Here is a 14,084-nt window from a genome sequence, read left to right on the forward strand (position 1 = left end):
TTATCTGATCAAATTCCTCATTCTGTTATAGTTGTAAGATATTTCTCGTGGGTTGGGAAACTGTGTAATATGGAAAGTAGCTACATTTGAACATAAATATTCATTCACCACTAATCACTCAAATCTCTCTCTATTGTCACCAGTTTGTGTTCATTATTTTTTTCAGAAAATATTTTAAAAATTGTTACAAAAATCATGAGTCTACAAAATATTGCTATACTGTAATAAATATGCAAAAAAGTAAGAATACAGACAAAATCAACTTAACTAGGATTTTGTTGAAAATATTACCATGTGACACTTTACACAAAGGATATAGAAGACTCACACAGCAGCAAAATAGGATAAGCATCTACTGAAAATAATTGCCCAAGAATCTAATAAAACTGCAAGAATGTACAGTCTAATCATTTATTATATACTAAATATATAGAATTTATGTAGTATGGAAGTGAAACAAAATATAATTGTTGGTATATTTTTTCAGTCCATCTTTGTATTTGTGCTAAAGAAACATTTTTCACTGTGAATAACCATTGTTAAAATATCCATTTGACTTTAAAGGGTTAAACAATGCTTGCTGTGTAGTGACAAAATTTGCCAGTGTGCGCATTGTAACATAACAGCGTGCCTGTTGTCTAATAATACGGCTTCTATTAAAAACCTTGTAATGCATGCTCAGTTTTTTCTGGTTAAGTTTCTTGCACATCTGCCCCTTTTATGGTACAGTCACACTATGGAAAACAGCAAAGCCAAAACTATTGTGACCGTTTGCATTGAAATTGTAATACAAAATGTTGCAGAGCAGCTGAGCTACAAATTGATTGCAAACTGTTTGCGTCTATAAATTTATGGCAATAATTTGCCAATCTGTGTGAGTGATTTCAGTCAGGTCAAGGTGGACTCAAGTGACTCACTTGAGTAATAGCATTACTCAAGTGTGTAATCCAGTGTAACTGTACCATAAGGTAATGATAGTACTTAATGATAATGCCACACTATTAAGTGCTTAATTCATCATATATGAATGAATAAGTGTATATATGCGTATGTATATACACTTCCTAATACCTTACTAATGCTTAATAGTGTGACATTATTAGAAAGTGCTACCAAGGCAGTATCAGAAAACTAAGACCTTAGTAGAAGAATCTGTGCACAATAACATTGTTCTGAATATCTTTCCAATCCAGGCCCGCTCCACAAGCCTTTCAAAGTCCAAGAGGAAGAGAAGACAGTCAGGAGAGGTGGGTTCACCATGCACAGTTTGGACCCAAATGCTGTCTTGTTTGCCTAAGCGAATGGCAGTTACATAAGTGCATATTAATGAGATTTGCAGTTTTTGGCAACTGAGCTAATGGGATTGTTGTTTTCCAAAATGCACACTCTTACTTATACACACCCATAGATGTGCAAAGACTTATACACACCTTTAGTAGCTGTTGTGGATGTTCATTGTATAGTGGCGATCTTAGCTTTTAGCTGACTTTGCCAGTGCGTCCACACAGTCACACAAGCAACTTTTCTGTAAGTGAATTAAGTTTCCATGAGTGCATATTAATGAGATTTGACTCTGTTGGCAACTACACTGATTAGATTGTTTCACAGCTAAAAACACTTTTTTTCCACGTGCACACACACATGTGCACACATGCCTGTCAGCCCTAGCCAGTGAGTGCTAAATAATTAAATCCATTATTTTAACTCCCCTGAAAACACTATGGGCAGCATGTCATATTTGCATCTGTGTGTGTTTGTATGTGCACGTAAGGGGTTTGTGTGTCATATCAGGTGTGAGGATGGCACTCACACGCGCAAATTTAAATGTGTGTCGGTGTTTTTGTGTGCGAGAGAGGTAGAGAGGACAGAGGGTTACCTCTAGCTTATCCATCATCACTGGTTGTTAGGCACATAAATCTATTTTTACTAACTATGCTGGCAGGCACAGCATTTGTGTGTATATGTGCGCCTCTGTGCGTGCGTGTGTGGAGAAAGGTTAAGCGAGGTTAAAAACACCATCAACTCAACTTGGCCCTGACTAATGGCTGTTTTAGAGAGGGACAGAGAGAGAAGGGGACAGGAGACAAAGGATGGAGGGATGGAGGAGAGAGATTTAGAGGTGAAAGTAAGGATAGAGAAGTAAGAACAAAGCTAAAAAGAAAGGAAATGAGATGATCGTCTGCTGTGGGAGAGAACAAAATTGAAAAAATGGAAAGAGCTGGGAGCAAAAAATGAAAGGACAGGCACAGAGGAGAGGTAAGAAGAAAAGAGGTGGAAGAATAAGAACATCTTATGGAAGATGAAAAACAGTAGATTGTTTTTATTTCTTTACTGGCCAGCTTAAAAACAAACCTGTAGGTAAAAGATGGAGACCGCCATGATGTCACCGAATATTTGTCAAGCATTTTAGCCAGCGGCCACTTTAACCCTTTAAGACCTACCAAAGAGCCAAGTCTGCCAGAACTTATCTTTATATTTTTACTTGCTGTAGTGCCATTTTTGGGAGCATTTCAAGTTGCTATACATCAATACGACCGTCATATCCCAAATTTTAATAATATGTATGCATTAAGCCCATAGTAACTACATAAATTGCAAAAAAGTGCAGTAAACTACAAAAAAAAGAAAATCGTTTGTTTTGTTTTTTTACATATATTTCTAGTTAGAGAAATTTAAGAGGTTTATCCCTCAAAACTGTAAATACAAAATAGTTTCCCACCACAGGAAATTTATTTTGACTGTCTTCATAATTTTATTTTTGAGATACACCAATTTTATATACTGCAGGAAAACTGAAAATAACGTAAAATGGAGCGTGCCCGCTCCGACCGGTCTTAAAGGGTTAAAACTAATAGCCCTGCAAAACTGTACTGTTGCAACGTGTCGGTCAAAATATAGCCACACTCCTAAATAATACTGTTTTTTTTTTTTTTTTTTACCAGATTTATTCTAAATTGAACTATAATTGTACATTCAATATTTCTCACGAGTAGTGATTGAGAGTATAAACTTACCATGAATGTGTTTACTGAGGATATAGTGAACAGTATCATTTTTTTTGCTTAGACTTTTATGAAGTCCTTTTTTTAACTTGAAGAATTTCCCCATGTCGGCAATGCTAAAGAATGTGCATGTGTGCTATCTCCATCTTTTATATACAGTCTATGGGAAAAGTCAGCATATGCACAGAGGGAGGAGAGAAGGTAAAATGATGACAGTTTTGAGGTACATCTAAGAGTTCCTCACTCATTCAAAACAACAGAGAATTTTCTTTAAACAAACTGGAGATCAAAACTCTTTCTTTCCTTCTTATCCACTTAATGATTGCACTAGTTTTGACTGCCTCGAGATATCACATTACTTTTTGTTTTTAATTAAGACATTAGATTGTCTCATAAAATGTGAAAAACATATTGAATAGGCCTGAGCTGAAAGATATGGACTGCACAGTTCTACCTGCTTCAGCTTTACACTCTAAAGTGAAGATATAGAATGAGAAATGCAGAAAAGCATACCATGTTTTGCATGAATGTTGTATTTGTGCACATTCTTGTAAAATGCGCCTGTATGTGAGTCTGCGTGTGTGTGTGTGTGTGTGTGTATACGCGTGTGTGCACGCTTTTGTACCCATGTACGAGTGTGAGATGGCGCGGCGAGAGCCATGTTGTAGCTACATCTCAGTTCAATTTGTCCCCGACCTCAAATTGAAATTCCATTTTCAGGTGGTAAATTGTCTCCCACTTCGCCCTCTGGCACACAGTGAATTAAAATTCAAATTAGCCTGACCCTGCACCACTGCTCTCTAGCACCTCTCTGTCTGTCTCACTCTTTCTCTCTCTCGCCATCTCTATCGTGCTTGCTGTTTTGCTCTCTGCCCTCTCATCTCTTCCCCCTATTATCCTGTCCTCTCCGTTCCTCTCATCGCTTGTTATCCTTTCCTCCCCACTCCCCTCGTCTTCCTTTATCTTGCTTATTTCCCCCCAATTTCTCTCTATATACCATATATCTCCCCGCATTCACCTCCTCATTCCCCCTACCCTTTCTCTGCTCTAATCCTCACTCTGTTTTTCTTTTTCTGTCCGTTTCATCCAATGCCCTTTCTTTCCCTTTTTGCGCAATATGGACATAGAGTTACAACCGAATGTGCATTTAATTTTTTTTGTGTGTGTCTTCTTTAAAACAACATGAATGGATTAGAAGCTAAAAAAAGATTGTTGTTGTTGTTGCAGTTCCCCTGTGTGTTTTTAGGAAATAATCTGTAATCAAACGCCTACATTTTCATGTCATTTTCTACTCATCAAAATAAAGTTTCTGATATATTTCACTGGACTGAATGTACTAAATTTAAAAAAATAAAGTCCTTTTGCATTCACTTATGCAAATTTACTTACACTTTACCATATTCTGTCTCCTAGTGTTAGTTTGAATGTTCATGTTAACCCTGTTAATAAAGTTTATCTCCAACTCTGGCAGCCCTACCTCTCAGTCATGCTGACCAGAGGTTCGCTGGAAGTCGTAGTGTCTACCGGCAGCCACAATCGGCGACAAGCCACCAGACGACCTGAACAAGGCACGCTGAATGATGGCAGAGAGCACACACTCCGCATAGAGAGGCTAGCTGGCAGGTTAGCGTTTGTTTTCTTAGAAAGTAACAAACTCCTGTTGAAGATGTTTTATTGTGTGTTATAATCCATTTCCTCATTTTGGGTTTTTTCTTTGTTTTCCAAAAGATCTTTTGCCGTCCAGGTGGACGATGAAGCCAGGATGCAGGGCGTGCTTCCCAATGACCAGCCATTGAACTTGCAGCGTATCTTCCTTGGTGGTATTCCCGCAGAAGTAGAGCAGACCTCCAACAGAGCCAACATCCCCTTCAAAGGATGCATATGGAACCTCATGATCAATGCTGTGTATGTTAAACTTTGTCACTCTGTCAGATATAACTATGAACAGATTTGTTTTCTACACATTTATTTGATGCAGGCATGATCTTCAGTTGAACAGCAGAGCTTTTTTAAGATGATTAACAGCAGTTTATTGAAATGCTAGTTTAGGTTGGAGACTTGTTTTTAAGTTGGCTTTTAAAAAATGTTGATACAAACAGTGTGAATCATACTGTAGATGTGGATCTGACACTAGAAAAGCTTCTGTCTCCTACGATGTTGAGGTCACACATGGGCGAAAGTACTAATTCACTATCCCCATTGCTTTACATTATGTTTAAGATTTTCCTGTTAAACCTGTTTGATCCATATTTAAACACTGTACTTACTGTCTTAATGATCACCATAGACATTATACACTGACAGGTTAAAGTGTAGTTAATGCAATTGCAGCAGGTCACGGTCGTGCTGGTGGTGTTGATGATGATAAAGCCTCTCTTTCTGCCTGAACAGCAGTAATTGAACTGTCCAGCATCATAAACATGCTCATAACTCAGATTACACCACCTCATCTTTGTCTGTTTATGATTGCGGCGTTCCTTTCATTTCAGCCCTATCACCCCGACCTTTTCTAAGCCTACATCTGCGTGCTTGTCTGTCAGTTCACCCAGTGTCTGAAACAACCTCTTCCCTTTAAGGACACCCTCCTCTTAAGCCAGGGGTGTCCAACTCCAGGCCTCGAGAGCCATTGTCCTGCAGGATTTAGATGTGTCCTTGATCCAACACAGCTGATTTATATTGCAAAATTACCTCCTCAACATGTCTTCAAGTTCTCCAGAGGCCTGGTAATGAACTGATCATTTGATTCAGGTGTGTTGACCGAGGGTGATATCTAAAACCTGGAGGACACCAGCCCTTGAGGCCTGGAGTTGGACACCCCTGCTTTAAGCCAAAAAGATCTGATTGGCAGTCCCATCCAAATAAACGACCTGGGTGGGAATGCTCTGCTCACACATCTGCTCTCATCATTTAGATGCATCAGTTGGTAAAATCCTTGTAAGCTGAGCTTTTAGAGCATTCTGATGCCTAAGCTTTTGGCTAACAGGGATTGTTTAGTCTTTTGCTGTGTTTTTTGCTGGTATTGTATCTAAGGCAGAATCACTTTTGTCAAAGAAAATGTTATATCCATCTAAAGTAATGTTATGGAACAGGGCAGAACAGGGATCAGTGACAAAAGACGTGAGAGGCTCGTGGTGAAAGCTGGTTGCAAAGTGCCTTGAAGAGAAAAAAGCAAGTGGAGACGGGCGAAAAGCTACTTCAAGAATGTTCCCTGTGTGAAACAAATATATGCATAAATACTTAGAAGGGTATAAACTGAATCAGCTGGCATCAGTTGATGTATTGGAATCGTGGGCTAAACTTGGTTTTGTGGCCTCCCTGATCTAAGACTATGCTCAATTGATTTAGCCATAAAATTATGTGCATGTCAGGCCTGTTTACAAGTTTAGTAGCTCATCAGATAGGCAAGATTGTTGTTTTTATTCACCAGCAGGGAATCCACCGCATGCGACAGTGATGATAGTCATTTCAGCCTGATATTTCTTAGTTGCAGTTTTATTTGTATATGTAAAATACTAAATATCTACTTTATTTTGCGAAGAAAATGAAATTAAGGCTTGAAATAATAAACCATAGCAAACCTTGATACGTATAGTTTTATTTAATTATGTTGTGCACATGATTTTTTACATCTAACTGCCTGTTCCTCTCTCAGTTTGTCAGATTTCTCTCAGCCTGTTTCCTTTGAGAATGCTGAAATTGGTCAGTGCCCCAACCTCGCCCCACCGCCACCTCCACCTCCTCTACCAGAAGAGAAGGAGCTCGAGAAAGAAAAAGAGGATTCGAAGCCCTCAACCCCCATCTCACCACATCCAAGTCCTCCTGCTGTAAGTGTAATATAGCAACATGCCCTTAAACTAATTGTAATGGCCATTGTTTTTGTTTAGTCAGCCTGTTTTAGACTGTTGGAACATTTTCAAAATATAAAAACAAATAATTATGTGCATGTTAGGCACATAGAACACAGTGTATTAAAAATACACACATTCACCTGTGTACAGGTGTCCTACAGGGCTGCAGTACTATTTTTCTGACTGTGTTATTCAGAATATACTCTCTCCCTTCCTCTCTCTGATGAAATGCAGCCATGGCCTGCCATGTTAGCTTAGCAATTCATCACACAGCAGTTGTACAGCCCATTAACTTTTCTTTATAGTCCCTTTAGCCTTGAGTCACTAAATGCCAGCCCTGGCAGCCTGTCATACAGAGTGGAGCCATGGCGTTATGCTAGGCTAACTGTGCATACAATTAATGCTTTATGAGTGCAAAGGAGCCAAACACTCTGAGCTAACATTTAGCCACTATGCTAAGAAGCTGGCAGGCAGTAAAGTCAGTCATTTTTACACTCTTAGCACCGGGTTAGGCAAGATATATTTCACATATATGGCTTACAGCAGGCATAGGTTATCAGTTACCCAGTTAGCTGCTAAACTACACCTCTTAAGGAACATTGATCTTCAAGCACAGAGCCAAAGAGCTCTGCTATCTTAGCTATAATTCTGGTTTGTTGCTTTATGGGCTGAGAATTCATCTGCTTTTATGATTTAGACTGTAGTCTGTAAAAGCCACAGTTCTGAGTTCTCATCTACACAAGTGTTATTAGGGGTTTTTTAATGTGTATTTATATATGTCATGCTTTGTTTGTTTGGTGCTTTGTTAAGACTCTTGACTCCTAGAGACATCTGTTAAATTAACATCATAATGTAGTATACAGCAGATACTATGGGAAACATCATTGCTGCCATTTTTGTCTCGTACTGGATACAACACTGTTAAAATATTGACATGTTTTCATTATCAAACAACAGTTTTTAAAAATTGAACGGCGCATTTTTGCCTATTAGCACATTGTTTTCAAATGATTAAGCAATGGAGCTCTCCACACAGGTTGTGACATGAATTTTTCATCAGCAGTAAGAAGATATTGTCAAAATGAAGAAGTAAACACAGGTTGAATCACAGTTGACAGAAAACAACACTCAGCATGCGCGTGAATGAAAAGAGCTTCTTTACTTTCCACTTCTCTGTCACGGCTTTTTCTGTATTTGTGATTCTTCTGATAGTCATCGAGTACCAAGTTAGAGGTCAAAGAGGCTCCATAATGGCCACAGGCCTCAGTGAACCTCTGAAAAATATAACTCAGACTTTAATTTGAGCATTTTTCTTTTTCTCTTTGTATTCTGATTGATAATGTGACAACTGCCTCTAATTAGCTTTTTAAATCTCAGCTCTATAATTTCCTTCATTTACAATGAGCTGCAACATTAATAATGTTAAACAGGTTATATTTTCAGCTGCAAAATTGGACTTTTTCTTTAAAAAAAATAACAAAAAACTAGAAATAGCCCTGATCTATTCATCTGTTAGAAGAAACTATGGTAAGAGTCTAATAAGGAATGGGAACCGTTGCTTTTTGGCATTATCATCTGCTCTGTCATCATTCTGGCTCTGTGGCTGCCACTAATCTGCTTCCTTCCGACTCTCCAACTGCTGACTTGCAGGAGGCCACGCCCTCTTCCCCACCTGCTGCTGCAACCCGTGCACCTGCTACTGTAGCACCGTCCAGTGATAAACAGAAACCCAGCTCAGATGTGGTATACACACACATGCAAACACACTAACTCAGCACTGGTTTGCTATTATTAAGACTTTAATCGAAAAGTCAAGTGTAAGATTGTGTTAATCAGAAGATATCAAAAAAGATAAGATGACAAATAAATGATTTAATCTTTCAGAAATAAAAATTGTATTATTTTCTAGAAGCGCTAGTTAGCAGACACTATTCAGAGAGAGAAACATTAAACAGTTGTTGGTAACTATTTTCAGACACAGATTTAGTGGACTGGAGAGTAACCTTGTGTTTACTGCACCCATGGCATCACTCCTTCTTTGGCCTTAGGCTAGCTAACAAGTTATCATGAGACTGACCCTAGGTTCTCTTCTATCTGTCTGCTACTTGAGGCCAGGCAGAGAAATTGGTGCAAACACAGCCCTCAACTGGCAGTGACTGACCACCTCTGCCAGAGCAGCTGAGGGTTAAGTGCTTTGTTCGAGAGCCCTTAACATTAGGTACTGAGAAGAAGAGGGGCTTACTTGTTTGGTATTCCGATGGTGTCTGTTATAGTTTGGCACCAATTTATCAGCTGCAATTAACCTTGTTGACTGCCTTCAACTCGTTGGCAAAAGAGATGACATTCACTGAGGGGAGTGTTCAGTATTTATTTTGTGTGTTCCATCAATTTTGTGGTCTCTGGGATTCAGTTTGTGTTCATTTAAAGACAGCGTGGCAGGGAAAATCTGAAAGACCTGAGATAATCAAATTGAGAAATGTCTGTTTTTATGGCACAAAAGAGGGCATGAATAATAAAAACTAAATAAACAGGAAAAAAATAATAAAGGTTCACAGGATTCTGGGTACTCCTGTGAAAAACTAAGAATGACCACATTGTGACTCAGTAGCTTGTAGAACAACCTTTTGCAGCAATACCTTGGAATAATAATTATCTATATGAATTTAACAGTATCTCACATTGTTGTGGAGGAATCCTGGCCCACTCTCCTTTACAACAGTGCCTCATTTCATTGAGGTTTGCAGGCATTCTTTTATGCACAGCTGTCTTAAGTTCCCACCACAGCATTGCAGTCAGATTGAGGTCTGGTCATTGCAACACCTTGGTTCATTATTTCTTCAGCCATTCTGTTGTAAATTTGCTGCTGTGCTTGGGATTGTTTTCCTGTTGCAGTTGCAAGCTTAAGACTTTTTCCTGACAACCGTTCCAAATAAGCCATACTTGTTAAGTCTTTTCTCTTTTTCTTCACTTTCTCTAAACATTGCACAGTTTGACGTAGAGGGGAATTTTCACTCCTGTGATTGTGCCATTGTTTTTAACACATACCCGAATGCAGCGAACTACCACATAAATAGTATGTATTAAACACCTGTAAAGCTATCATCCCAGATTTTCATAGGTATAACAGGTGACCTAGCTGCAGTATATCAGTTTAATCTGCAGTTTTTGGTCCCTAAAACTTTTTTCCAGTGGCTGAAATACAGTAAGCACAGTATATACTTTATAACTATAGAGAGTGGTGGAAACTCTTACCTACACACACAGGCTCATCTTCACTCGTCACAGACACATATATATATATACATACATTCCTGGCTAAAGGACAGTTTCTATTGGTGTGACCTCCAACCAAAGACCTGAATGGAAGACCATCTTCCCATTGTTAGCTTAATGGAAATACGCAGAAGGGATGAGGGAAGGGAAGAAGAGGAGGATGGAAAAGGATAGAAGACAGATGAGAGGAAAGAGAGAAAAGGTGCAACGAAAAGGGAGAGTCTTTCTGAACAGAGCGGCGCTCCCCTTTTGTTGGCTTAATGGAAAGACGGAGGAGAGGAAGCGGGAGAAGAATGAAAGGAGAGGGAAGTAAAGGGCTTCTGAGCAAGTGACGTCTGCCTTTTGTTAGATAGGGGAAGAATAAGAAAGAGGAAAAAAGACTGAGGTTGAAGAGGAGGAGCGGATATGAGGACAGAGTGATAAGAGGTGAGTGTCAGCTGTAACAAAGCAAGGTCACAGTGTGGGGAATGTCTTCACTTGAAAGGGAACAAGAGAGGATTGGAGATTGAGACACACATACACTCAGTCGTCTCAGATCCTCTCTCTCTTGCTAACTTTGTCACGCACTCACACTTGAAGTATGGCAAAGTACCTTTATCACTTAATAGGCAATACTGTATATTCAAAAGAGGAGAGACACAAACTAGAAGGTGAAGCTTTTTGGAAGGGGGAAAAAATTAGGGGGGGGACAAAGGAAAGAGCAGATACTGAGGTGTGAACAGAAGACTAGTCTAGATCTGGAGAGACAATTAGAGGTGATACGAGGTAACAAAATGAGGTAGAAGCAAAACGGAAGGACTTCAGGTGTCTGTAAGTGAGACAAGATAGAAGTGTAAGATAAGAAAAAATAGAGGGAAACAGATAAGGGCCAAGGACAAGAAGCAAAGCAAGAAGTAGAGAGAGAGGACAATGACAGGAGGGTAAGATGGGAACAGAGGGTTTGGTAAGCAAAAGCCAAAAAAAGAGGTGTAGAAAAGTGGAGAAAGTTGAGGGAAATAGAAGATCAGTACAGTTTGGGAAGAACAAAGCAGAAGAAAAACCATGTATGGTGAAAGAATGTGGAATGAGTGGGATTTATCAGTACATGCTGGTACAGACAGCAGGAGGAGAGGGAAGAAAGGAAAATTGGGTGGGTGGGAGGAGAGGCAAAGATGGTAAAGCAGATGATGGGCGCACAAAGGATGAAGAATACTACAGGAGACTTAGAAAGAAAAAATGAATAAGAAATATAAACCAGTGAAGATGATATCATGGAGGGAAAAAGACAGATGTTTTGAGTTTTGAGACAAGTAGACAAAAATAAAGGAGGTATCATTTTTTTTTAAAAAGGAGAAAGTGAAATTGGATATTGTTTTAGAGTAACAAGCAAAGTACAGTTGCATCTTATGCTAGTATAGGAAAATATGAAAGAAGAGGAAATAATTGTGGGGAAATAAAGTAATTGTAAAAGCGAGGACAATGGAAGGAAGGAATAAAGTAAGGAAAGAGAAGAAGCAAGATAAAAGTATGCAGGAGTGGAGGGAAAATGAAAGCGGCAGATGGGAGGAAAGGTGGGCATCGTGAAATTAGGGAAAATATAAAGACTTGGAAAAGGAGAAGAGGTATAAGAGTGAGGAGGGATTAAATAGAAGCAAGCAGAAAAGAGAAATGTCTTGGAAGGCCTAAAATAAGATGTTTTGAGATACAACAATGACACCTGGTGGTTGCTGACTGAACTGCAGAGTACGGGAAGAGGCAGAGCACATAAACACTAATTGAATAAGTTACTAAAATAATACACAGCTAAAGAAATTCAAGAGAAAACAGCTGTGATGCCTGGTTTAGATGAAATAAAAACATGCACAGGGATCCTAAAATTAGACGATGCCATGTTCCATAGTAAAACACCAAATATGCTCTGCCACCAGCTGTTTTGATGTGATGAAGAACATAATTGATAAGCATGACAAGCATCCAGTCTCCTGTTTTCTTAACCACTTAACCACTAGCTTATTGGAAGGGTTTGAACCTACCTATGATGATACACACACCATAGGTTTCATGGTCCATAACATAGCAGCAGTGCAAAAGACTGAGAATGTTATACTGAACTATACTGTGTTTTACAATCAGATTACTTTTAATTGACTGTATTGTTAGAGTTTTAAAATTACATCATAAATACCCCATCTAAAAACTACTGTGCCTTTAAAGTGATTTTTTTTTTTCCAAACATTTTCAATCATCTCTTATGTAAAGTAGTGTTTGGTGCCTCATCGTGACCTGCCAACCCTTCAAGCCCTTGCAGATCAGAAGAAAGAACCCTATTAGTGTGATTGGCATGTGTTCTGCCTGGGTATTAGGGTTCATGTTGACAAGAGCCAATTGAAGCGGTGCGGTGAGACCTTGTCACTGTAACTGACATGTTATGTCCCAATCTCCAGGAATCATGTGCATCAGCTGTGGCCCCAACAGCACTTGAGAAGGCCTATCAGTTCGGATTGACCAGAAACAGCCACATGAGCTTCGCCTTTGATGACAACAATGTCAGAGACAAGTACGTTCAAAGCAAATGAGCTTTTTCAAATGAATAATGGATTTGACTTATTTTTTTTTAATGGTCCTTGGCTAACATGTGGACAGTGCTGCTTTGTGGAATTTAGGTTTTTACAGTGGAGTTATGCAGTAGCTGTCATAGATGAGACAAACCTTTGTAGTGTTTTGTAAAACTTGGATGTAATAGCAATGAAAATATTCATCTAAATCAATTTGAGTTTATTGCAAATTATTTACAGTAAAGAAAAATGTGCAATGGGAGGAAATATTCAAATATTATAAAGCAACAATGGCATTGTCACCTTAGTAAGAAATTGTAATATGCAAGTAGAACTGTGTGCATTTGAAGCACCATAGTAAGTACGTCATAATTACAGATGATATGCCCTTAATGGTTTTCTGAATAATTACATAATTGGATGAAGCGGCTTGAAAAGAAAATACTGTAAAAGTTAGTCACCCCAGTTACAGATGTAGCTACAGTATAACCCCACCACATGTAACATAGTTAACATAGCAACCCCAGATATGTGTGTGTGATCTGCAGTACGGAGCACATTTCTAAATAAATAAAGAGAAGCAGAAGTGAGTGATAGTTTTGGCAGGATGTGATTCCTACAAACACACAGGTGCACACTGGGTCAAAATCTACTGTATAAGAAACAACGTCTTAAAAAAATGAACATGTTGTGGACCAGAAGGGTTGTTTTGACGGCTGGTCCACAGCAAACTGACAGTAACCAAAAAACTGAATATGATTTGTTTTTTAAAAACACACTCTACAAACAAGGCGAAGGTCTGAGTATGTTTTAGTTGTTGTCCTGGTGGTCTGTGCAAACGAGGGATTTGTGTCTTAGGCAGTGTCTTTGACTGTTTTATGAATCACAATTGTAACATTTAATTACTTCACATGCTCCCTAAGCTGCAGGGCAGCCTGCTGTCCAAGTAAATCCACATGTATCCATTATTCTGTGTATCTGTCAGTGCTAGAAAACACAAACTCGAGTCAGATATTGAACTCTTCAAACTCCAGTTTGTCCTTAGAAACACCTCTTGTAATAATCAAGGCTATGCAGAACTAAAGAAAATTCCTAATGTAAATCTTTGGGGTGGAAAATATGGTTTGAAATATTGAAATAATACCGTGAAAGGACGTAATAGACATTATTTCTTATGCTGTATGCCCTGATCTCAATCAATCCAACAGTTTGACTAAGCTAAGCTAACAGAAACTGGTCACAGTCCTTTAAGAGTTCCTGTCTTACGCGAATTTAGTAATGTCCTTTGTATCAGTAGCCTTTTTTGACTCTTTATTTTTTAGTTTTCAACCATTCATTTGTTCTTTGGGTTGTTCAGGTTGCTTTAGGTTGTCATCTTTTTGGACTGCTCCTGCAGTAACTTTAGACTCACAGGCTACAAGGCACAA

The 14,084-nt window shown here is 38.8% G+C and overlaps 1 protein-coding gene across 7 annotated transcripts in view; it reads left to right on the forward strand.

Annotated features, from left to right (window-relative positions):
* Nucleotides 1-14,084, forward strand: part of lama2 (laminin, alpha 2) — a 202,470-nt gene that overhangs the window by 180,626 nt on the left and 7,760 nt on the right. For 6 of the 7 annotated variants that reach the window (XM_039599289.1, XM_039599291.1, XM_039599290.1 and 3 more), the window contains 6 exons: nt 1,194-1,247; nt 4,474-4,625; nt 4,731-4,907; nt 6,655-6,826; nt 8,501-8,593; nt 12,547-12,659. In XM_039599289.1, coding sequence (XP_039455223.1) covers nt 1,194-1,247; nt 4,474-4,625; nt 4,731-4,907; nt 6,655-6,826; nt 8,501-8,593; nt 12,547-12,659 — 761 coding nt within the window. The remainder of the gene's footprint in view (nt 1-1,193; nt 1,248-4,473; nt 4,626-4,730; nt 4,908-6,654; nt 6,827-8,500; nt 8,594-12,546; nt 12,660-14,084) is intronic. The other variant, XM_039599293.1, reaches the window with a different exon arrangement.

Source organism: Oreochromis aureus, linkage group 15 (assembly GCF_013358895.1).
Source record: "Oreochromis aureus strain Israel breed Guangdong linkage group 15, ZZ_aureus, whole genome shotgun sequence".
Lineage (NCBI taxonomy): Eukaryota > Metazoa > Chordata > Actinopteri > Cichliformes > Cichlidae > Oreochromis > Oreochromis aureus.